The 25,679-nt window shown below is 39.0% G+C and overlaps 1 protein-coding gene across 7 annotated transcripts in view; it reads right to left on the minus strand.

Annotated features, from left to right (window-relative positions):
• The window catches only part of LOC137658700 (transient receptor potential cation channel subfamily A member 1 homolog), a 351,715-nt gene that overhangs the window by 27,396 nt on the left and 298,640 nt on the right, over nt 1-25,679 (minus strand). For all 7 annotated transcript variants that reach the window (XM_068393691.1, XM_068393693.1, XM_068393692.1 and 4 more), the window contains 3 exons: nt 21,090-21,236; nt 3,024-3,185; nt 2,645-2,683 (listed from right to left, as the gene is read on the minus strand). In XM_068393691.1, coding sequence (XP_068249792.1) covers nt 2,645-2,683; nt 3,024-3,185; nt 21,090-21,236 — 348 coding nt within the window. The remainder of the gene's footprint in view (nt 1-2,644; nt 2,684-3,023; nt 3,186-21,089; nt 21,237-25,679) is intronic.

Genomic DNA, 25,679 nt, shown 5'->3' on the forward strand with positions numbered 1-25,679 from the left:
GCCCTCACTCTGAAGTGAGATCTCCCACATGGAACGTGGTTCGAGTTCTCAGGTCTCTTAAGAGACCTCCCTATGAACCCTTAGGCCAGGCAACAGATCGCCACCTAACTTGGAAGACGGTGTTCCTGCTAGCTTTGGCTTAGAGCAAACGAGTTGGTGAACTTCATGGTCTCTCATACGACATTGGCCATTCAAGGGGATGGGGAGAGGTAATGTACAGCTTCATCCCTGAGTTTATTGCTAAGACTCAGAATCCGGGAGTAGCGGATCCACGATTTGACTCCTTCCGGATTTCTAGTTTTCGTTCTGTACCAGATGACCCAGGCCATCTCTTACTCTGCCCAGTGAGGAGTTTGAGGCTGTATCTCAAGAGAATAGCCATAGCCTGTCCCCGTGTGCTTGCACTGTTCGTCAGCACAGGAAGGACCAAGAGGAGGATCACCAAGAACATCATCTCAGCATGGATTCGCAAGGTCATAGACCATGCATCGAAATCTAGACCCTCCTCCTTCACGTCGCCCCAGATCTCATGATGTCAGTTGCATAGCTACGTCCCTAGCATTCAAGAGAAACTTCTCAGTGACGCAGGTTTTTCAAGCTGGGGTGTGGAAACCTCAGACCACATTCACATCCCACTACCTGCAAGACGTGACCCACAGGAGACTCAATACATTCCCTATCGGGCCTGTGGTGGCTGCACAACAGCTGGTTTAAGACCTCAAGCTCCTTCTTGGACAAGTAGCAGAAGGTTGAGGGCATTGTTACCCAGTTTTAGTCTGCGTAAATGAAAAGGTTTGTCTGGCTCTTATTCTTTTCTTCATCCCCCCCTCTCTTGGGGAAAGCAGCATCCTGGGTTCTCTGCACAGCTGACCTCAAACCACTGAAGGTAAACCATGCTCCCTTGTGTACCTAGTATTAAGACTAATACTGTTGCGTCCCCATACCGTAGCGAGGTGGTATTGGGGAAGTCTTGGTTACACAGTTTTTCCTTCTAAAGACTCTGAATAACTTTACTTGGACGGTCACACTTCTATAGACTGTACCTCAAAACACAGCTTGCGTAGGCTGTGGACCTTGCGTAGCAAGGTTTTAGTGAGGTGCAGGGACTCCTTCTTTTTGAGTACTGACATACTCAGATATGGAGCCCCCGGGTAAAGCCAAAAAGCCAAATTGGCGGGGACGTCCACCCTTCCATATGTGTGAGTCGCCCCTAATAAATAGCGTGGTTTGTATTCCAGTTACGGAACAAATGACAAATTTGTAGATAATTTGTATTTTTCCTAACTATACAAACCTTAGCTATTTATACAAATTTGCCTGCCAGCCCTATCCCCCCTTGAAGTCCTACCTCCAAGTAAAGTGAGCTCAATCACAGGTGTGTGAGGGGGGGGGGGGCAGTAGCAAGCTACCCTCCCCCTACCCCCGCTAACTAGCGCTGTGGGTAGTTAAGGCTTGCTAAATTTTAATGGCTCGTCATTTCAGCTACGCCAAAGTAAAATCCCTAATAAATAGCTAAGGTTTGTATAGGTAGGAAAAATACAAAATGCCTACAAATTTGTCATGTTGAACAGACTGACAGAAGTCTCCTTTTATAGTTTATACATTAAAGATCTGTTTTAATGTTAATACTGTTCAGAAAATATTTTATTTAAATTTTTATTTTACTGTTCAGAAAAAATATTTTATTTCAATTTTTATTTCTATTTCTTTTCATACAATTTATTTATTTGATACTGCATGTTATTGGAGTCTTATATATGGAGGTTGCTTAATAAAAATTTGAAATAAAGTTTTTTTTTAATTTTAAAGTTTTCAAATCAAAGGAAGATTTTTACAAGCTGAAAAAAGAGCAACATATTATAGATATCTAAAATCCAATTTATGTGGACTGTAATATATTCCAATGCAATAGAAAACCAAAGAAAGAAGCTTCATCAAATATAGTCAGCTGTTTTATAAAGTTTTTAAAAATGTTACAGAAGATCTTGTTGAAAATTTCTATCACCGAAAAATAAAATGTTACAAAAGAGCAGAAAATCCTGTTGAAAATTTTCATCACTCAAAAGTATCTAATCTGCATAATAACTAGCACCATAAACTGAATAGTTCTTTTGGAATGGTCTGATTTAAGGCAGTATGAGGACTACGTATAGTACTGAATCTACAATAGGATTTGCTACAATACAGTATAGTATGTTTATGGCATTTCCTGCTACTGGATATATAATAAATTAATTTCTAAAATAGTTATAAGGTACTAAATACTAAGAGAGGACTCCTAAATTTGTTTCATTCATTTTAGCAGTACCAAGCAGAACTACCCTTTTTGGAGGGAACTACAGTACTACAATTCTGTTACATAACACTATTGACTTTAACTAATGTAATCAATATTAAATTGTTGCCATGGTACATTCAACACCCTAATACAAACGTAAACTTCATAAGTATGTGCTACTACTGCTACAAAAAAATAAAAAATACCTTTAAAAACTTTAAGGTTCATAATTGTAATTAAGTACAATACCCTAGGAAATATGGAGACAGACTGTGAAGCTAAGGGACAAGCGTAAATGTTAGGGACAAGCATAAATGTTAATGGCAGGCACAGTAGTTATAACATCAAATATATAGTGTAACTCACCACATGGGATGATAAATATTCCTTTATACCCACTTCAAACTTCAGAAATGGGTAAACAAAAAAACAATTGTCAAATTACTACACATCAAACTCATGACTGTAAAAAGTATACAATGTAATTGCAAATAATCAAGGAAAATCAAGTTTTGGTTTAATGTTTTACCAAGTCTTGAATTGTATGGTAAATAATGTTCTGTAACAAAGCAGTTACCTTAATTTATGTCTTGAACAGTGTATAAGGCAAAACCATTATTCATATTAATGATAATATAATGTGGAGATTACATGCACATACTTATTAGAAAAATGCAATGTAATTATTTTCATGGAACCAATAACAAACTTTAGAAGAAAAAAACTGAAAAATTGGACAACTCACATCTTCTCCATTCTCCAAAAATTCAAATCCTTTTATCAGTTTGAAATCGCCAAAGTACCGCGACAAACATCCATGCTTTGCATTTGGAAGCACACATTTCTTGCTCACCATATACATCCTTCTCAAGGTTTCAGGGATCAACACCTCTACATCAAACACCATCTGAAATTTTAATTCCGTTAGCATTAATAATATTCAAGCTTAATGCGCTTATCTAAAAAGATATGCTCACGAATAGCCTACTGCCATCAAAATTTACAAAAGATATTAAAACAAAATAAGCTCTTAATCCCTTGTTAAACAGGTCAAGTACCCTACCCTTATATAATAATGGTAAAAAGGACTTGTAACTATAACTGTCCTGCAATTCTATACAATACTACATAGGTGGTGCAGTATTAAAAAAAATTGAAACTGCAGCGAGAAACCTTAAATTAGCATCAACATTGCAAAGAAGCAACCTGAATCTTCTATATTTCTGAAAATGAGGTGGATAGGTTTTTCTCTCAAGAGTAACGGGAAAAGGTGACATTTTATTACCATGTATAATGTATAGAAATGAATCTATAAGAGAGATTATCCAAGTGCCATGTGTAGATGAGATCATGGTGAGGGGTAGATTGAGATGGTTTGGGCATACTCTTCGCACTGTCCAAGAGAGATTAGTTCACCAAATGTTTAACTAGGTGAAGAGTTAGAAGATGCAGGCTGAGGACTATGAAGCGTGAAGTAGATGATGAATGGAAAAATAATGAATTGAAAGCTCAAAATAGAGATGACTAGCGAAATCTAACCGTGGCCCTTTGCGTCATTGGGCATACGAAGAGATGAAGATGAGTATTTGCTCTTATTGCGGATGGTGGTTCAAGATTGTTTAGAAATATTTCACTGTGGTTGAATAGCTTCTTTGTTGAAGAATTGCTAGATAGGATCTTTAATGCACTTTGCTTGGTTACAAAATCTTGATTTAGGGACAAGGGTGGTTCTCTACTTTCACATAGCACTGAGATATTTGGGGATGATCTAAATGCTCCACTACTTAGTCTTAGACATTAAGTGTGTATTGGATCTAAAGACTTCTAATTAGCTTCAGAACCTGATCCATATAATGTATTGGGCTACCATAATCTATACTTGATAACACCAATGCTTTACAGATCATCAGTAAAGTTGTTCGCTTTGCACCCTATATTGTATTTTTATTGTATTAGATAACTTTATCATAAAGTTTAGAGCACTAATACATTTGGATTAGATATGATACATGAGCTTTCCAATTGAGGTGGGTATCAAATATCAATCCTAAAAATTTCACCTTATCTTTGAATTTGATTTGAGTGTTACCTAATGTGAGGTTTATTTCTTGGTTTTGCTTCATCTAATATGCTTATAAAACATTATTGCTCATGTTTTTTTCTGCAGAAAGTCTGAAACCAACAAATGCAGTCCAAACTTTTATTTTTCGAATGGAGTTGTTTAAAATTCTTTGTAGGTGACAAAGACTGGTTGACGAGTAGTATGTTGCAAAGTCATCGACAGGACTACTTTGCATTCATTGGGGCATTTGAGCAACTATGTTGTTATTTGTCAATGCAAAAGGAGTCCCACTCAAAACACCACCCTGGGGTACACCACAGTCTAAGTTGTAGCTTTCAGAATAATCAATCTCTATATGAGTTTGGAATGTTCTTCCCTCAATGAAATTTCTAATAAAAAACCTCTAATAAAAACAGAGGAGCCCACAAAAACCATTAACATGTGAGGATTTTATTATTTAATGCCTCCAAGTAGTATTATATACCTTGTGAATGTCAAAAAATATGGCTACTATGATCTGCTTTCATTCAAAACCTCTGCATATATAATTTTCCACGTTAGAAAGAGAGTCAAGGGTAGATAGCTCCAATTGAAAGCCAAATTGTAAGGCTGATAAAATGTTGTTACAACATAAACACCAATTTAGTCTATAATTACTTTGTAGGCTCTCTGGAGGCAGCGTCCTTGCCTGGTCATTGCCAGACTGGGGTTCGAGTCCCGCTCAGACTCGTTAGTTCCTTTGGTTGCTGCAACCTCACCATCCTTGTGAGCTAAGGATGGGGGGAGCCTATAGAGAGTCATGAGCAGCCTTTGCCTGGTCCCAGCTTGGGTGGAGAGGAGGCTTGGCGCTCATTATATGTAATATGGCCTGTCTCTAGGGCATTTACCTGCTTGATAAGGCAATATCACTGTCCCTTGCCTCTGCCATTCACGAGCGGGCTTTAAGCCTTTAAAACTTTCGAGTACTCTTCATCCTCTAGCTGCAGCTGCACTAACTCTAGTCTTCTATTATAACTCCTTTGCCACTTGCATCTTGCTATCTAACTTCCTAATGTTTCTTTTATTATTCCAAACCGTCAAACTTTTAAATATTTTACTTTAAGGCACCTATGACTTTCACTTTAGCCCTAGAAAAGAATGTTATTTTTATGTGATTATAATAAATTTTCTGTGATTATAATAAAGACTTTATCTACGTTATATAAATTATGGATGAAATTAGCTTTCAATTTTGCAGGTGCAGGCCGATGATTGATATGACTATAGTCGCCACAATGATTTTGAGCGAAATAACCCTCTCCCGCGATGACGTCATAACCAATCACGTTGTCTTCCACGTTAGCAGTAATCATAATACATCCCTTTACAAATTTCAAACTATACTAACTTATAATCAATTTAAGGGGATACATTGTGATATCTGTTAATATGGGAGACAACATGATTAGCTATTATGACATTATGGGATGGGGGCTTATTTCATCCAGCATTTCTACAGCGACTATTATATTAATGGAATTCCTCCTGTTTCAGTTACTGTATTAGTGACCGACATTAGATTTTTCTAGGCTACTGGGAAATTACTCTTCTTCAGGGGAATGAAAGGAAAATTTATCACAATTATTAAAATGCTAGGCGGTACATCTCGATCAAATGTACTATAATTCTTTTCTGCCCCTTTCAATGCCCGTGAAGCAAAACAAATGGGTCGCTCTCTGCCTTTATCATCTCGTTGAGAAACTACGCCACCAATAGCTACGCTACTCGCATCTGTTGTCACTAAAAACGGGCGATCAAATCTAGGATAAGCGAGTAATTCATTGCTAGTTAAGGCAGCTTTCAAATGGTTAAATGCCCTTTCTTCTTCCCCTCCCCAATTTATTACTTTTTGTTTCTTTAAAGCATCTAAGGGTCTCGCTATCTCTTCAAAACCTCTTATGAATTTACGGTAATAACCCGTGAGTCCTAGGAACCCAGCTACTTCCTTAGAGTTACGTGGCCTGGGGAAATCTCTAATAGCCGCTACTTTACTGGGGCAGGGTTGGATACCTTCTAGGGTTATTATGTGACCTAAAAATTCGACCTGTTTACAGAAAAATTTGCACTTTGACAAATTTATTTTCATACCATTACGTCGAAATGCTTCTAAAACTTTACGAATATTATTATGTTCTTCTGCCATTTTCCCTGTAATTATGATATCATCTAAATAAACAAGAACATTATGGCCAATTAAAGGCGACAAAACTGCCATCATTACTCTAGAAAAATGACTTGGAGCATTTTTAACACCGAAAGGAAAAAAATTAAACTGAAATAATTGATCATTAGCTATAAATGCCATTTTACATTTACTGTCTTCCTGAATGGGTATTTGATAGTATCCAGACTTTAAATCAACAGTTGTAAAATATTTGCTATCCCGTACTTTCACAAGTAATTCTTCGATTGAGGGCTATGGAATCGCATTATCCTTAGTGACTGCATTCAATTTCCTAAAATCAACACACAATCTTACCGAGCCATCCTTTTTCCTAACAGCTACAATTGGAGAAGCCCAGGAGGATTCGCTCTTCTCAATTATCCCTTGTTCCCTTAATCTATTAATTTCCCTTTCTATCTGTCCCTGGAAATGAATGGGTACCTTATAAGACCTTGACCTGATTGGCTCTGCCTGCCCAGTTTCAATGCTAGTGGGAAATCGATCAATCCTCTCGGGTGGCTCATCTCCAATTGCAATTACATCGGAATAATTATTGACAATGTCACTAACTACAGGCTGATATTCTGATGGACATAAATTTCGCGCTTGCATAATCAAATTCTGAGTGTGTTCGTCTGTGCGGGCTGGAGTTGTGGCTCCCAACATCCCATTATAAGCAATTTCACATAACTCTAATTCACACACAGAATCACTTCCTAAAACAACTTTATTTGACAAATTAACTATCGTTATATCAGCTATGTTCTCTTTTATTTCCGTCAATCCCTCTAAAACCATATGGGCCAAATTGGTTCCTTCCGCAAGAGGGCGACACGGGGTCACAGATATGCTCGTAAGGGTCTGGGAAGACAGCACTTCTCCTCTCTCAGGTACAGCAGTTACCCTTCTTAAATGTCTCTCCGAGCTAACACACGCACTTATTCTCTCATGACTTTCTATTGGCAAAATGTACTCTCCTGCTTATACTGTACTGTTATTGTATCTTTTCCCCCAAAAATGCAAATTTGATTATTAGAGATAAAATCGATTCCTGGAATTCCCAAGGTGGGCAAGAGAAAAAAGTTATGTGTAAACTTCAGAGACGATTGTTATATGGTTTATGTTAATTTATTTGACAAGAACAATGGATGCCGCTGGCTGTAGTGGATTTGGATGATAATCTTTTTTCATTCTATGAAAAACTGGCTCCTGTGTCAATCAGCGCTTGAATGGATTTATCTTGCAGGTCGATCCTAACTGCTAACATTCCTAGACGGCCATTACGAGATGGGGCACGGGCCAATGACCTCAGCTGCAATGCCGCTGCCCCCTAGTGCTGCGGGGTGAGGTCGTGGGTATCGATGGAGGTCCCAGTACCTGCTCTGTCACGTCTGTCGTTGCTGCTTCTTCGGCTACTGCTTGTGATGTCATGCGGGGGGAATCGAACTCCCTCGTCTCCCCCTTCCTCTGTTTCCTTTTCCTCGGATGTTGGGCGAGGGGAGGTGTGCGCGTGCCACAGCCCGCCCGCCCTGGGCGTTTTTTTGCTGAGCACTCTCGAGATAGCTGACCGTATGCCTGACAATGGTAACAGCGAGAGGATCTTTGGGTGGGGTACTCCACTCGTTGGTGCCCCTCACCCCCACACTGCCAACATTTAATTTGCTGACTGCGTTCTCCTCTACCCCCCTTCAGGGGTTGACTGCCTCTCATGGCTGCCAACTTCTCGGAATCGGGCCCGTTATTCTCAGTCGTTTTTTCTTCTGGCAAACAGTCTAAAATGTTTTGTATCGCACTCACTACGTCTGCTAACGAGCGATTGTCATCGAACAAATAACCACATAAATATGGGTTTACCAATCTACGAATATGTTTACAGGCAATTGCCTTTTTATCACCTGGGAGATTGGCTCTCCAGGTAGCAAACGAATCGCAATCCCGAAAAATGCGAGTTTCAAAACTAAGAACGGATTCACCTTCCCGTATTTTGGGTTTGTAATTTTCTTGTAGGTCTCCCTTTCTCGCATCAGGCAAGGCATACTTCTCAATTAGACGTCGTTTTATTTCAGTGTAACTTCTTAAACTGTCTTGCAGCCAACACATTACCTCCATTGCAGCAATCTAATTACTTGAATAGCTTTTTCTCTTTCCAACCACCCATATGTAGCTACTTCAAAGTCTCTCAAAATCACTTCCATCGATTGAAACCCTTTGTTAGGCTGTTGATCATCAAAAGGCCTAACACTTGCCTGGAGTTCTGGCAACTTTCGAACTACGATTTGCATATTTTCACTCGGCTGTGCATGTGTACTTTCACTTGTGCGCGTTTGAACTTCGTTTATGTACGTCGGATATGCTGTGGTTGTGCCGCGCCTCTTCTCGTTCAACCAAGAATCTGTTCATTAACTGTTCTAAATTTTCATACGTATTTTCCAATTCTTGCATTCTAATTTCCTGTCTATTCTTCATCGGCAACGCTATATCCCACTGCTCCTTCGTTCTCATCTCCTGCAGCAGCAGCGTCTGTTATGTTAGTCCTTGTGTATCTAGGCATCTTGAACTTTTATCTTACCGGCTCAAAGAACAACTTCACTCACAGCATACACAAACAGAAGTACTTTTTACACCTGACACCAATATGACCCGTGTAGATGGATAATGAGACGTCGCAATATGGGTTTTCTTCATTTCTTACAAAAGGTTCGTTCATGAGTACACTGTACACAACTACCCTCTCAGGTGAGGGACTTGTCAACTCGAGCGCCCACCGGCAACTAATAACTCCCTTTGCTACCAAAATGCAACCATTGCAAAACATACCGAGACATAGGTTTTTTTGGAATACTCATGAATATTGAGTTCATTAACCTAGACGTATAACACACATATATTTGTGAATTAGGACATATATACAGTCATACCTCTCTTCATGAAAGAATCTGCTTATGAAATATTCAAACGAGATGCCAATATTTTTATGACTCACATTACGAAAAATGTATCATGTTAAGAAAAGAGATTTGCCAGCCAGGCCGAGAACAGAATTGTCACCCATTAAAAATGTTGAAGAAAATGGATTTACACTATCGAAAATGTAGCTGTAGTCTACAGTAGGGATAGCTATAATAGTTCAGTACAATTGGTATTGTATATTTTGTATGTGTACAGTATTGTACTGTATGTATTGTATTACTTTCCACTTATTATTACATTATGATCTAATAACTACTTAATTTACAGGTATTAACAGTTAGTTTAGGCATATTGAATGGTTCAAATGTAATTGGCTGAACCTGTACAGTATTTATTGTGGTTATACTGTAGCTTTATTATAAGGTTTAATGTGGTTCTTTGTAGGGTTTGGAACGAATTAGGCACTTTACATGTAAAATGTGGCTCACAACACGAGAAAATCACATTACGAAAGCCACTCCAAAATGAATTAATTTCGTGTTGTGAGGCATTACTGTATCTACTCAGGAAGAACAGATGAAGTTGGAAGAGAAGTGGTAGGAATGATGATGTCACCAAGAGCAGAAAAGGCATTAATGGAATGGAGAGCTGTAAATAATAGATTGTTACTTACGAAGATTAAATCAAAGCAGTGCAATATGAGTATTATAGTTTGCTATGCCCCAACAAATAATGCCCCGGAAGAAAGGAAAGATGACTACTATCAAGAACTGCAGAGTATAATAGATCAGATCCCAGAGACAAATATGAGAATTGTGATTGGTGACTTCAATGCTAAAGTTGGAAAGAATAATCAAGGTATAGAGAATGTGATGGGTGTTGAGGGTCTTGGGGAAGTTGAAAATGAAAATGGAACACATTTTATAAAGTTTTTATTCAACACACAATCTTGTTATTGGAGGTACTCTTCCAGCACAAGGCCATCCAAATTTATACATGAACATCACCATGTAGCAATTAAAAAAAATCAAATAATCCCATAGCCATTAATAAAGAGAGAAGGAGGATTCTGAGAATGTAAGAAGCTATAGAGGCGCAGATATTGGTAGTGATCACCAGCTCCTCATTGCCACACAGAAGTTAAAACTTAAAACACCTAACAGAAATTTAGATAGAATACCTAGGTTTGATACAACTGAGTTTCTAGAAGATGAGCACAAAGATACCTATGCAACTGAATGTAGGAATCAATTTTCAGTCTTAGAGACATTGAGACAAAGAGTAGCCAATTAATGAAGAAGGTGTGATATTAAGAACATATATCAGTCAGTTAGTAGTGAAGTTTTGGGACATGCAGTTACAAGGAAAAAACCATGGATATGAAATGATACTTGGGATTCTATAAAAAGATACAAAGAAAGAAATTGATTGTTGAAAGTTTTCAAGGAAGTAATGAAGATCATTAGGTAGAGTATGCTAAGTATTCCAATATTGATAGTGAGGTCAAAAGAAAAGCCAGGAATGACTGGAGAGAATATTTTAATAGGAAAACAGAAGAGGCTGACAACACTATGAATTCAGGGAGTGGCTATGATGTAAGAATTGCTCATATAATTATTAACGAAATCTCTACGTGAGCAAAGAAGAAGAAGCATACACCCATCAAAAAGAGAGATGGATCCGTTATAAAACAGAAGATGAAGAAAGGCAATGTTGGATGGAACACCTTAGTGAGGTCATGCATAGGAGATATGAAAGGAATAATTTGATTGATATATCTAAAGCTGAGGAAGACCTTGATCTGCCCATGAATGAATTCAGTGTGTTTGATATCAAAGCTATCATTAAAAAACTCTAGAGATGGAAAGCCCCTGGATACGATGGAATAACTGCCGAGGTGATATTGGCCGTAAAGGAAGTGGCCCCCAGATTACTTACAAGATTATTTTCTAGAATGTGGCATGAAGAGCCAAAGTCTGATGAATGGGAACTAGGAGTGTTGGTGAAAGTGACAAAAAAAGATCTGACTAATTGCAATAATTACAGAGGCATCACTCTTACGTCAGTTGTCATGAAAATATAGTAAATAGTATGTTAATTTTAAAAAGATTAGAGGGAAGGATTGATGAAAAGCTCAGAGATGAACAAGCATGATTTTGAAGACATTGGTTGTACTGGCCAAATTTTCAAGACATGTTGTACAGCATTGTTTAGAATATAGAAATCCACTTTTGATGGCATTTTTGGACTATGAAAAAGCCTTTGATATTGTGCACCGGTCAATTTTGTGGAGATTCCAGCATTATGATGGAGTTCCTCTCAAATATGTAAATTTTATTCAGTCTGTTCATGAGCATAGCAAATGCAATGTTAATGTTAGTGGAGTCCTATCAAACAAATTTCCAGTAAACAGTTGAGCAGTTGAGTACTCCAAGGGAAGGTATTGTCACCTATGTTTTTTATCCTCCTCATGGATTTTGTAATGCATAGAACAGTTGGGGATGGTGGAGAATGATTGGACTGGATTGGTAACTGGAAATTAGCTAACTTAGAGTATTCTGATGAGCTCAAGATAGATAGAAGAAAGACAGAGATGATGAGAACGTAATATTCAATGGAAGATGAAAGATCACAAGAAGGAGAAAGGATTAACGAGGTGGAATCATTTAAATATTTAGGAACTATGATCTCTAATACAGAATCTAGAATTTGAGTTTAATGAAAGATTGAAAAAAACCAGATCAGACAATGGCTAGGTTAAGTAAAATTTGGAAGTCACATTGCCTGAAATTGCATATAAAAATCAGGTTATACATCAGTTTTGTGAGATAGGTGTTTTTGTATGGAAATGAGTGGTGATTTTGTAGATTTGAGAACAAAGACCACAGAAGGATATTGGGAGGTAAATGGCAGGACACGATTAGAAATAAAACTACAAGAGATTACTGCAGAGTCATATGTGGATGAGATCATGGTGAGGGGTAGATGGAGATGGTTTGGGCATGATCTTCGCACTCCCCAAGAGAAATTAGTTCACCAAACTTTTAACTGGCCTCCACAAGGCACTAGACGAGTTGGAAGACCCAGTCCATATGGCTGAGGACTATGAAGCGTGTGAAGTAGGAAATGATGAATGAAGAAGTATCATGCGCATGCCCTTTAAATATCTGCATGGCATCTTGAGGCATGTCGAGAACTGAAGCTCATAAGGAGAAGTTCTAATTGCATCAGGAATCCAATCCAATGAACTTGTGTAAAAACAACAAGTTCCAGGTGGCGAGTGAGGTATTAACCCTTTTACCCCAAGCTATTTGGAACTTTCCAACCCTTAACCCCCAGGCATTTTTTTTCCAAGCACATTTTGCAATATATTTTGTTTTTAAATGCTCTAACAGCCTTAATTTTCGTCACAGAGAGGTCAGGTTGGTCTCATTCTTTTGGAAAATGCCTGAAGTTTCTCATAAAGTTATCAAAAATATGCAAAAAAATTTAATAAGCAGTTTTTTGCAAGGATGTACCAGTACATCCATGGGGGTAAAGGGATGAGTTTTGTGAAACTTACCAGTACGTCCTTTGGGGGTTAAAGGGTTAAGCACCAAGGCAGACACACGCATGTTGTACCACTCCCATCGCTGGCGAGTACCGGGTTAGGTTCCAAGAAGGGAGTGTGCTCTAAATTCCCCCTCAATGGTATGTCGAGGTAAGCGTACCTAAGTAGCACAAACCGAAGAAACCGTAGGTTGAAGTTCTATGTGTTGCCCCTCAGTGCACTGAAGTAGTGCACACATGCATTATCGCAGATGTGAGAGCTACCATTGATAAGGTAGCGCTAGCTCTTGCTCTGAATAAAAAGTCTACTGTGTATCGTCTAGATGAGATTTGCTTGGAGACTCGAAAAGCGATCATTGAAGCAATAGTGCTAGAGCTCTATTGTGTGTGACAAATAGAGAAGGAATCTCTCATTGGAAAGAGAAGTGCACTTTCTTGCAGTGAGGATCATAGCCAGTAGTGCGCTGCGATCCTCGCCAGAGAAATTCTCCGTCAAACAAAGTTGCAAATTACCACCCCAAGAGTCAAGGCAATGAGACTCGCCACTGGCTGCCAGCGATTCTACCCGCAAGTGGGAAGTTCTATTTGTCATAGGCAAAGGGCAACTCCACCTTGGAAGGGAAATTTGCGAGCTGGGCAGCGCTGTGACACTGTAGTGGTAGCTATTCTAGTTGTCACGAGCTGGCCTGCAATGGCATGTTGGAAACTCGGTCGCAAGCTGGAGAATGGTCACGACCTAGTCTGTGCTGCCGTTCGTTAGTCCTGAAGCGCAGAAGAGAACAGAAAGGCAATCCCAGTTAGAAGAATTGTCAGGCTCTGGAAGAGATTGTTGATGGGTGATCATGAGATGTCGTGCGATTATAAGTCGACAGGCGATAACGATCACAGGCTAACGAGCGATTGAGAGCTATCGCATAGCTGCAGCAAGACTGGGCGAGGCGAGGAGACTGGATGAGACGAGACTACTAGATGAGACCAGTCTGTTGGGCGAGACGAAACAGCTAGGAGCAGCAACATCTTCATGCTCCGATGGGCCACACTACAAGGATTAGGAAAAGGCATAGGAGTCCATATCTCTTTCTTAATCCTGTGTAGCAAAGACTTCTCTGGGGAGGACCGAACGTGCATTTGGGAAAGGTGTCCACCATGTGTAGCAGGAAAACTTTGGACTTTGCCCTTCCTCCGCCAGCTTAGTAAGCTTAGAATGAAAGAGCGCCATCGTCAGTATGATGATCAGGAACTACCACGGACAGTTGATGAAGGCAGTGACAGGGCAGGTGCTGCAACTTCCACAGGAACATGCTTCAGACTTTTCACTCTCTTCAATAGCTGCCATCGCAGAATGAGGGAGTACGTCATCATTAGCTCTGAAGAAAAATCACTCGGGAGAAAACCTAATCAGCGGACGGGAATGGTATCCTCCAAGAGGCGCAGCAACATGCTTCAGACTTTGCACTCCCTCCACAGGCTGTCATCGCAGATCAAGGGGGTATGTCGTCATCAATACTGAAGAAGAAACCACTCAAAGAGAAAAACCTAACCTGCGAATGGGAAAGGTTTTCCCTGAGAGGTGCACGAACAAGCTTCCCCCCATCGAACTTGCAGGGAGGAAGCAATCATCTTCTTCAAAAATGGTGAAGGTGCATCAACATGGAGAATGACTCCCCTTTGGAGGAGGACAGAGCTGCAAGGGAAGCAGGGGAGGCCTACTGGTTATCCGGCTCAAAGGGGGAAGAGATCGTAAGAAAGGTTCCTCAGCCTTCAAGAAAACTCTGCCCTACTCTCCTAAACAGCAACTTACACTGTAATAATACATGAAGGTTTAAAATATACATAAAAACATAAGTATATACCGTATTTCCCGTGTCATAAGACGCTACAAGTGGTAAGAGGGACCCTTGAATTAGCAAAGCAGTTTTTGAAAAAAGAGAAAAAAGAAATTGAGGATCTTACAAGTTATCTTGGCAGCAATTCCTAGTCAGCAACTCTAGTGAGATTTTTGTCTGGTACAGTAAATTTTCATATTTTGAGCATATTATGAAATGTTCAAGTTACATGTTAATTAGCTGCCCGCCGGTTATTCCAATTTTATTACATATGCATATAATAAACCACTAAACCAGTTGCAGTTGCCACCATAACTACACATTTAGTGTTTGGTGTTAAGGTTCAGGGTGAGGCATAGCCTTTGCAACGGTGCCTCCAAAGATTATCTTCTTATAGTGTTTTGTCTTTTCCTCCACATCAGGTTTAATACTTCTTTTTTCTTTTCAATATTTGTTTCACTAAATAAAAATAATCCTGCTATTTTCTTTAGGTCTTCCTCGAGTGGTTGTTGAAACTCAATTATTTCATTCCTTTCTTTTCTATATTCCTGGAAAAACAACAAAAAATTTATTAAATCTTCCTCATTTTCACAGAAATTACAGTTTACATTCTCCCCATTGTGTCTATTTACAATGTTTAGTTTTAACACATTAATTCTTTCTCTAAAAAATATCAATGAAGCAAATGTGTTGTCATAAATTTCCTCCTCTTTTATATCTTTCTTCCACATTCTATATATTTCTATGCTCACTTTACTTTCTATTTCTTCTTTCCACTTTTCAGTATCCCACTTTCTGGTTTCAGATTTTATATCTACCTTGTTCATTCTTCTTATCTGCCTTATGTCTATACTTAATTCTTCTAAGTACTTGGCTGGTTGTTTCCACCATCTTCCTTCTTTTTCTTGAATATCCAGGATAATTGTTTTCAGCATTTCCTTCTTCCCATTCAGGGTACGATTGAAGTACTGCAGCTTCCCATCCATCCCCCCTTGCTTTCATAGAAGATGCACCTATCTCCCCTCTTAGAGTAGTATTAGGTGTACTTTTAGTGTCACCAAAAGTCTTCCTGTATACCCCATTCTCTATCCTTTGTAGTTTCTCTATTTCAGTTTCTGTTAGATTTATAATGATTGTTCCATACATAAGAGATGGTAAAGCAATACTTTTCCAGAAAGTTTTTCCTATTATTACTTTATTGCAACTTTTCTCTATAACTGAATAATTTACATTAGCTAGTTTTTGTGATTTTTCTATCATTACCCTTTTCTGAATTTTAAATAAGTTCCTATTACTGTCTAGCTTTATTCCTAAGTATGTTAAACTTTCTACTACTTTGATTCCCTCTATGTGACCTGGCTTTTCTTTCATGTTGTAAATCATAATATTACTCTTTTCTTTATTAATTTCTAACCCACATTTTTTACCAGTTTCTACTAATAGTTAAATGTTAAGCTTTGCATTATATAGATCCTTGTAATCACTAGGCATCATCTGCAAAAAATAATTATTCTATCTCTACTAAATGATTTTTTAAATGGTTTCTTTCCTCTTCTATTTTCTTCATGACAATATGCGTAATAAGTTTAAAAGGTGAAGTTGACCCTGTGCAACCCTGTTCTATTCCACTCGTAACCTCCATTTCTTGTTCTATACCTTCTCCTAAGTCAATGCCCGTAGTATCTCCTTGATAAATATTTGCAATTGCACTTATGATTTTGGTGTTAATCATACAGTATATTCTTTAAAATTTCTATTAATACCTCTCTTTTTATGGAGTCAAATGTTTTACTAAAGTCTATCGCAGTAACGATTAGGGGTTTCCTTGTTTCTATAGCCCTCTTCTACACAATACTGTAATATAAAGATATTGTCCTCTAGCCTGCCTCCACCTGTAAATCCTGCTTGACATTCATTATCTTCCTCATTCATTCTTAGGTGATTTTCTATTTCCTCTTTCACCAATATCAAGAATATTTTATATGAAATATTTAACAGAGCTATGGGTTTTAGGTTGTTTGCCATTGGCCTTCTTTTCTTTTCAAACATCTTTGTTCTTGACTTCTTCCACGTAATTGGCTTTTCCTTTCCGACCAACTCATTTTGGTAACATTTGTGTAAGGTTTCAAGACATGTTTAGCTTTTTCCTAGTGCCTTGTAGAGCTTGGGTTTAAGGTATCCAGTCATGCTGCTTTTTTTGCCTTTAGTTTTCCCACACAATTCTTTAATTTTTCTATGATGATTATTACATTTTTTTTATAGGTATTAATTTTCCTTTTGTTACCATTGCAAGGTCATGGTGTTTTCTAAGTATGTCTGGGATATTATATCCATCTATTCTTGTAATGTCTTCCTGGTGCGCTATTTCATTTTCATACTCTATCCGTGTTGAGGTACCGGTGATGGGAGATGAGAATGAGAGATTACAAGAGAGGAAGTGAGGAGAGCACTAGATGAAATGAGAGTAGGAAAAGCATCTGGTATGGATGGTGTGAGAGCTGAGATGTACTTGAATAGTTGGTGAGATTGTTTAACATGTGTTTTGTGTTGCCAATGGTACCAGTAGATTGGGTTTGTGCGTGTATTGTACCACTATATAAGGGTAAGGGAGATGTGCATGAGTGTTGTAATTCAAGGGGTATTAGATTGTTGAGTGTAAATGGAAAAGTATATTGTAGAGTACTGATTAATAGGATTAAGGATAAAACAGAGAATGCAACCTTAGAAGTACAGTGTGGTTTTAGAAGAGGTAGGGATTGTATGAATCAGATTCTTACAGTTAGGCAGATAAGCGAGAAATATTTAGCAAAAGGTAAGGAGGTGTATGTTGCATTTAAGGATCTGGAGAGAGCGTATGATAGAGTTGATAGGGAAGCAATGTGGATTGTGATGAGGTTATATGGAGTTAGTGGAAGGTTGTTGCAAGCAGTGAAAAGTTTCTACAAAGGTAGTAAAGCATGTGTTAGGAAATGAAGTGAATGATTGGTTTCCGGTGAGAGTGGGGCTGAGACAGGGATATGTGATGTCGCCGTGGTTGTTTAACTTGTATGTTGATGGAGTGGTGAGAGAGGTGAATGCTCAAGTGCTTGGACAAGGATTGAAACTGGTAGACAAGAATGACCATGAATGGGAGGTAAATCAGTTGTTGTTTGCGGATGATACTGTACTGGTTGCAGACGCAGAAGAGAAGCTTGGCAGATTAGTGAGAGAATTTGGAAAGGTGTGTGAGACAAGGAATTTGAGAGTTAATGTGGATAAGAGTAAGGTTATAAGATGTACGAGAAGGGAAGGTGGTGCAAGGTTGAATGTCATGTTGAATGGAGTTACTTGAGGAGGTGGACCAGTTTAAGTAACTGGGGGTCTGTTGTTGTAGCAAATGGGAGTGGAAGCAGATGTACGTCAGAGTGAATGAAGGATGCAAAGTGTTGGGGGCAGTTAAGGGAGTAGTAAAAAATAGAGGGCTGGGCAGGAATGTAAAGAGGGTACTGTATGAGAAAGTGATTGTACCAACTGTGATGTATGGATCGGAGTTGTGGGGAATGAAAGTGACGGAGAGACAGCAATTGAATGTGTTTGAGATGAAGTGTCTAAGGAGTATAGCTGGCTGCATCTTAAGTAAATAGCGTTAGGAACGAAGTAGTGAGGGTGAGAACGGGTGTAAGAAATCAGTTAACAGTAGCAGCTAGAGTGGATATGAATGTGTTGAGGTGGTTTGACCATGTTGAGAGAATGGAAAATGGCTGTCTGCTAAAGAAGGTGATGAATGCAAGAGTTGATGGGAGAAGTACAAGAGGAAGGCCAAGGTTTGGGTGGATGGATGGAGCGAATAAAGATTTGGTTGATAGGAGGATAGATGTAAGATAGGCAAGAGAACATGCTAGAAATACGATTGAATGGCGAGCGATTGTGACGCAGCTACGGTAGGCCCTGCTGCTTCCTTCGGTGCCTTAAATCACCGCGGAGATAGTAGCAGTAGGGCCCTTGTCAGGCTGGGAGGAACGTAGAGAGGAGAGGTCCCCTTTTTTGTTTCATTTGTTTGATGTCGGCTAACCCCCAAAATTGGGGGAAGTGCCTTGGTATATGTATGTATCCGTTTTTCTTCATTCCAAACTAAGTTTCTTTTATTTTCATGCTTACAATATATGGTTTTCCAGTATTTGACTAATTCCTCTTTTGTTTCTTCATTATTTAGGTGTTTAAAGAGTTTTTTTACATAATAGCAGTGATGCCAAATGTTCCTAATCAAACTTTGGTTTGGAAGTAAAATGCCAGAAATTTATTCCATATTCCTCATATAGCCTATATTTTCATACCAAACTTAATTAATGACCAAAGAAGTCTCTAGAAATTCCCATTTGTGAAATATTTTTGCTGATGTATGTGACTTTAGGTCTAGTTACTTTTCTTCTAACTTGGTAACACTGCACTCAACTAACAGCAAGATGGTTTTTCCCAAGGTCGTATTCAACAACTGTTTTTGTATTATTTCTGAACTCGGGCAACAAATTCATTATAAAAAATATTGCTTTGTTACAAATTATAAAAAAATATGAGATAATATACTGCATAAAAAACTATGTCATGGAGTTGTCTGCTAAGAGACCCCTAGTTGGCATGTTTGCTTTTAGAAATTCAAGGGAGTTGGCGAGTCATCGGCTGATTACCAAAACAAACATATAACTTGCTAGTAGGTTGGCCATGGCACCAGCCACCCATTAAGATATTACCACTAGAGAGTTATGGGGTCCTTTGACTTGCCAGACCGTACTACATTCGATCCTTCTCTCTGGTTATGGTTCATTTTCCTTTTGCCCTACACACACACACACACAGAATAGCCTACCCTATTCTTTACATATTCTTCTCTATCGTCATAAACCTGACTACACTGAGATTACCAAACAATTCTTCTTCACGCAAGGGTTCAGTTCAGTGGCCACTTTCCCCTGGTAAGGGTAGAAAAGACTCTTTAGCTATGGTAAGCAGCTCTTTTAGGAGAAGGACACTCCAAACTAAAACCTTTGTTCTCTAGTCTTGGGTTGTCCCATAGCCACTGTAACATGGTCTTCCACTGTCTTGGGTTAGAGGTGTCTTGCTTGAGGGTACACTTGGGCACACTATTCTATCTTATTTCTCTTCCTCTTGTTTTGTGAAAGTTTTTATAGGTTACATTGGAGATATCTATTTTGATGTTACCGTTCTTAAAATATTTAATTTTTCATTGTTTCCTTTCCTCACTGGGCTATTTTTCCCGTTGGAGCCCCTGGGCTTATAGCATTCTGCTTTTCCAACTAGGATTATAGCTTAGCAATTAATAATAATAATAATAATAATAATAATAATAATAATAATAATAATACTGTACTCCATTAAACGAAGTGCAATATAAAAAAAATTCATTCATTACATATGAATGATAAAAGTAGGTTTATATTTTATGTTTCGTGAGTGTAAGTGCTTATATGTCATTAGTTGGGTGTTTGAAGGTTGTCTAACTCCCCTATATAACGTTTTCTTAGTGTTAAGACGCAGGGTATATTTGGGGGCATTTTTCTGGAAAAAAGGTGCGTCTTATGATACGGGAAAAAATGGTATGTAAAATATATATAAGAAAACTATCAAATTAGACAGGCCACTTAAAATTGTTGAGAAGAGAGAGACGAACGTCTCTTCCCACCGAGCCAAACGTAAAAAGTGACGGTAGAACACAGGTGTGCGTGTGTGAGCGGGGTAGCCTGCTACCACCCCTAACTGCCTGCTAACTAGCAGTGGGGTAGTTATTCCTTGCTTCTTATGGCTAGTTTCAGCTTCGCAGAAAGTAAATTCCCTAATAAAGAGTGTAAGGTTTGTATTTTGGTGTCGGAACAATGACCGAGTAATGCCCGTCACTGGGCAAAGGAATCTAGTGGAGAGGGGGTCTCGTGACCACCTACGCAGACGAGGTCTTATTTTGGTCATCATGTTAGCTGACTTGTTCTTCTCTGGTTCCTGGACTGTTCAATAGTTTTTTTAATGCTCTTTCATACAATTGTGTCCATTTATTGTAAACTAGTGTTGAGTATCATCACATATCTTACTAATGATAGGAATATTTCCATTTGTAATTAGGATAGTGATAACCTAAAAATAGTGTAATCATATATGAATCATTAACATTAACTATCATCAAAAAGCATTTTCCAAATTTACCTTACCTTCTGTAATTAAAAAAATCATTCATACACACATCATGTCATATTTGACAAAAACTACAGATCTTACCTGAGTTTGCATTGCAAGTTTTTTAAGAGCAGCTTGATCTTGGACAGCCTTAATGTCATCTACAGCAAGACCCACCAACAAGTTCATGATAAGGATGGACATCAGTATCATGAATGTTATGAAAATTATATAAGTTATGTCTGGATACTGAAAGAGAAAGAATAAAATATGAACAACTGGGCAATTGATAGTATCTCTTTGGATTAAGCAATATCAATTACTGACAGGATAATGATGTGACTGAACTACTGAGAACTGTATAGTCATATAGTGCTAGCTCAGTGGATTAGTATTTCAATGGTTAATAAAGCTATTCATAGGTTTACACAAATTTATTGAAAATTATTTTTTAAAAACTTTATTTCATAAACAAACTAAATATGTATCACTTTTTATTATTGTAAACTATAAAACTGTTCTACTAAATGTGTATCATTTCTTAGTTTGGAATAATACCTGAAGTAGAGTAAACTCACAGGAAAGGGGCTTAAGAAATCTTTATGTACTGTATTTACACAAAGGTTTTGCAGACTTAAAGTATCCTTTTGAGAGTCTTAAGATCACTTGGTTACTCTTGGATAAAAAAAAATCAGAAATATTTAGTCGTTTGTATTTTATCCTATCTATACAACCCTGAGTCCTTTATGAGTAAGATTTTGGATTGGTACTTAGTCCTCTTTTTAGGGGAAAGACTATTTTTCCTGGTTTCCCAAATTTTGATAAAAGGAAAGCAGTGTCCCAATCTTAAAGCAACTACCTTCTAGTAAAGGTCAGTCATTAAGATACCTCGAGACGAATCCCGTTTGAGTGGGCCCAAGCTGCGAATAGCAAGAACACTTTGGGAGTGGCTGATTGTCTGAAGTAGTGTTTTGAACTGGTACATTACTCCCAGAGGACAAAGTGGAAGTACTTTGTGTAGGAGTGATGGATGGGTAGCTGGAAGTATGCATCCTTCAGGTCCACTGAAAGCATGGAGTCTTCCTCTCTAAGGGCAGATTGCATGGTACTTACCATCTCCGAACTAAAGACCCCTAGTAGACTTCTCCACCAGGAAGTCTACTGTAGAAGCCCAGACAACCGTCTCGACAACTTGAGCGCTTTCTTCTCCTTCATTGTTTTCCCCTCTGTTACTAAGTCCAGAGCTTTCAGCAAATCCAGATGATAGGTTTGGAATGTCCATGGGGTTTGAGTGAGGGGAAGGCAAAGGTCAGTGATGGTTAGGTGGTATTGTTACCAAAGGAGTTTGCTGTTCTGCTCCCTGTTGTTGCCACATTTCTCAATGGCTTGATGGCTTCCCCCATTTGCTGCAGCTGGAGGTGTGGACTGCCAACTTCAGTGTTCCCCCATCTTCTCTAAACAAAGCCTCTTAAACTGACCTGGTCAGGTGTGAAAGAGTGGAGCATTTTCCATAACTCCCTTTGAGGATGAAGTTCAGTATTATTATTATTATTATTATTATTACTACTACTACTAGCAAAGCTACAACCATAGTTGGAAAAGGAGGATGTTTTAAGCACAGTCAGGGGCTCCAACAGGGAAAATAGCTCAGTGAGGAAAGGAAAAGATGAAATATTTTAAGAACTAATATTAAAATAAATATTTCCTATATAAATTATAAAAATATTAATAAAACAAGAGGAAGAGAAATAAGAAAGATGAGTGTGCCAAAGTGTACCCTCAAGCAAGAGAACTCTAACCCAAGACAGTGGAAGACAGAGTATAGAGGTTATGGCACTACCCAAGACTACAGAACAATGGCCTGATTTCGGAGTGTCCTTCTCCTAGAAGAGCTACTTACCATAGCTAAAGAGTCTCTTGTACCCTTACGAAAAGGAAAGTGGACACTGAACAATTACAGGTCAGTAGTTAAACCCTTCCGAGAATAAGAATTGTTTGGTAATCTCAGTGTTGTCAGGTGTATGAGGACAGAGAATATGTAAAGAATAAGCCAGACTATTCAGTGTATGTGTAAGCAAAGAGAATATGAACCATAACCAGAGAGAAGGATCCAATGTAGTACCGTTTGGCCAGTCAAGGACCCCATAACTCAATAGCGGTAGTATCTCAACAGGTGGCTGGTGCCCTGGCCAACATACTACAGTACCATGATGATATAGATCAGGCTCTAGAAGCAGCTGATACTTTCTTCCAAAGCCAATCTCAGCTATATGGCTGGGACGCAAGGTCTCACCACAGCCACCGTTGCAGGGACTGGGCCCTTAAAAGTTACTGCACAATGGATAATGGAGTCATGGCTAGCCTTCTTTCCATTGTCGCCTCTACGTTCTACTGTGGGAAGAGGGTCGTGGTTTCCAGCTCCGGGGTATTCCTCAAGACCAACGCCTTCTGTCCAACTTGCCTCGAGAACCTCGAGAACAGGGAGACAGCTACATCCACATTTCTCAGGACCCAGTTGGCCCACTGACTCAATGACTGATGTGCTATGCTGGTAATTGCCATGCTGGGAAGGGCTGACCGATTTGCATCCTTAGGCTCGTAGGATCTTTGCCGAGAGATTGCAGGAGGTAGGATCTTGTTTGACTGGCTAGACCAAAGTTAATTCTTAGATCAGGAGATCTACAGGTTCCCTTTGTCCAAAGCTCCAACGGCAGTCTTAGATCCTTTAGGTGGGCTGAAATTCTGATTTATGACTGTTAGATCCCCCCTCACAAGAACCACAGTAGCCTCTTAAGTTCATTGCACTCACAAATAAGTGCAAGGATGTCAAGGAACGAACGCTCTTTTAGAGATTTTTTCGCCTTCATTGATGCCATTGCGACGCTGAAGCCACAAGACTTCCTCACTCGCAAGGAGGGGGGTGTCAAGACAAACCTCGGAATACGGTGCTTTCCTCACAGGTTATGCATGACCGCTACAGAATAAGGAATTGGGACTACCCTAAAAAGGTTGAAGGGTAATCTGATCAACCATCAGATTCTACCGATCACGCCTATGCAACAGGTGCATTTCAGTGCTTGTGACAGCAACGAGACTGGTCCTGGGTGGTCACTTGTTTCTGTTTTAAATTTTGCAAATGTATGGGAAATTCTTGGCATGTGGACTGAAAGCACTGGGAAGGAATAGGTTAGCTGGTTTGCAAGCACATGGGAACATCAGTAGGGACCCATGGTGGGTCATGAGAGGAGACCATGGATCGTAGTCCTGATCATGCTCACATGAGGGAATGTCTCTTCACTCGTTCGAGATAAGAAATAAATTGCTGGATCCTTTCATCATACGACAAGTGAACTTCTCTCCATTCGAGACCGAACTCTAATAGTAGAGGCATAAGTTCCTATACTGTGTGTTGATATTTTTCCCATTGTGCAATAGTTTTCTGCACTACACAGTATTCCTTCTCTCTCCCAAAAGAGATTGGCCGATTGTCCAGGAAAATGAAAGAAAGGTTCGCCCCAACTGACAGAGCGTACCCTTGGTTCTGTGTGAGACTGATCATAGGTAGCAGGACCTTAAACACCTGCACCATGTGCTGGTACTTCTTTCTCAGAAAACTGTCACACATCTGCAGTTTATCCAGAAAACCACTGGACATCCTTGTCTTCCTTTAATCTATCCCACGAACGCAACATTTGTCTATACATGTAGTCGTCGACTTACAACCGAGATAGGGACCAAGAGATGCATTGAAAGTCGATCTGAATGTATGTTAAACTTAAAAAGTGAAATTTCTGTAGATTTATTATGCTGTCATGATTCAGTAATCATCTAAGTCATATTTTATCAATATTTCCTTACTTTATATCATTTCATTTTCTGGTTTCAAAGATATCATGTGCTCCAATATGACAACTTCGTACATAATTTGTATTTTTCCTAACGATACAAACCTATAGCTATTTATTAGGGGTTATTACTTTTAGCAAAGCTGAAAGGACGAACCATTACAATTTTAGCGAGGGTTAACTACCCATTGCTCTAGTTAGCCGGGGTAGAGGGGGTTAGCTTGCTACCACTCCCGCTCACACACTTGTGATTTACCTCACTTTGCTTGGAGGTAGGTCTTCAAGGGGGATAGGGCTGGCAGGTAAGATTGTATAAATATCTAAAGGTTTGTATTGTTAGGGAGAAAAAAAAATTATCCACGAATTTGTTATTTGTTCCGTAACTGGAATACAAACCTACGGTATTTATTAGTGGTGACTCGCCTATTAGGAGGGTGGAATCCCTGCCAATCTGGCTTTTTGGCTACCCAAAGGGCTCCTTATTTTAAATAGGTTTGTACCAAAAATGAGGAGTCCCTGCACCTCGCTAAACCTTGCTATGGTCCGCGGCCTACGCAAGCTGTGTGTTAAGATATTTAGTAATGTGACTGTCCAGGTAAAAGTTATTTCGAGTCTTAGGAAAAATTGTTGTAACAAAGAATTCCCCAATACCACCTCGCCAGGGTATGGGGATGCAAAATTATTAACTTAATACAGTTAACTCCCTGTTAACACAAGGGTTATGTTCCTGGAGAGGTCGTGTTAACGGAAATCGTGTTAACAGAACATAATTTCTCCATAAGAAATAATGGTAATGGGGGTGTTACATTCTTGGCCATTGGGAAAGTGTTTATTTTGAGATTTTGTT

This window comes from Palaemon carinicauda, chromosome 19 (genome assembly GCF_036898095.1).
Source record: "Palaemon carinicauda isolate YSFRI2023 chromosome 19, ASM3689809v2, whole genome shotgun sequence".
NCBI lineage: Eukaryota > Metazoa > Arthropoda > Malacostraca > Decapoda > Palaemonidae > Palaemon > Palaemon carinicauda.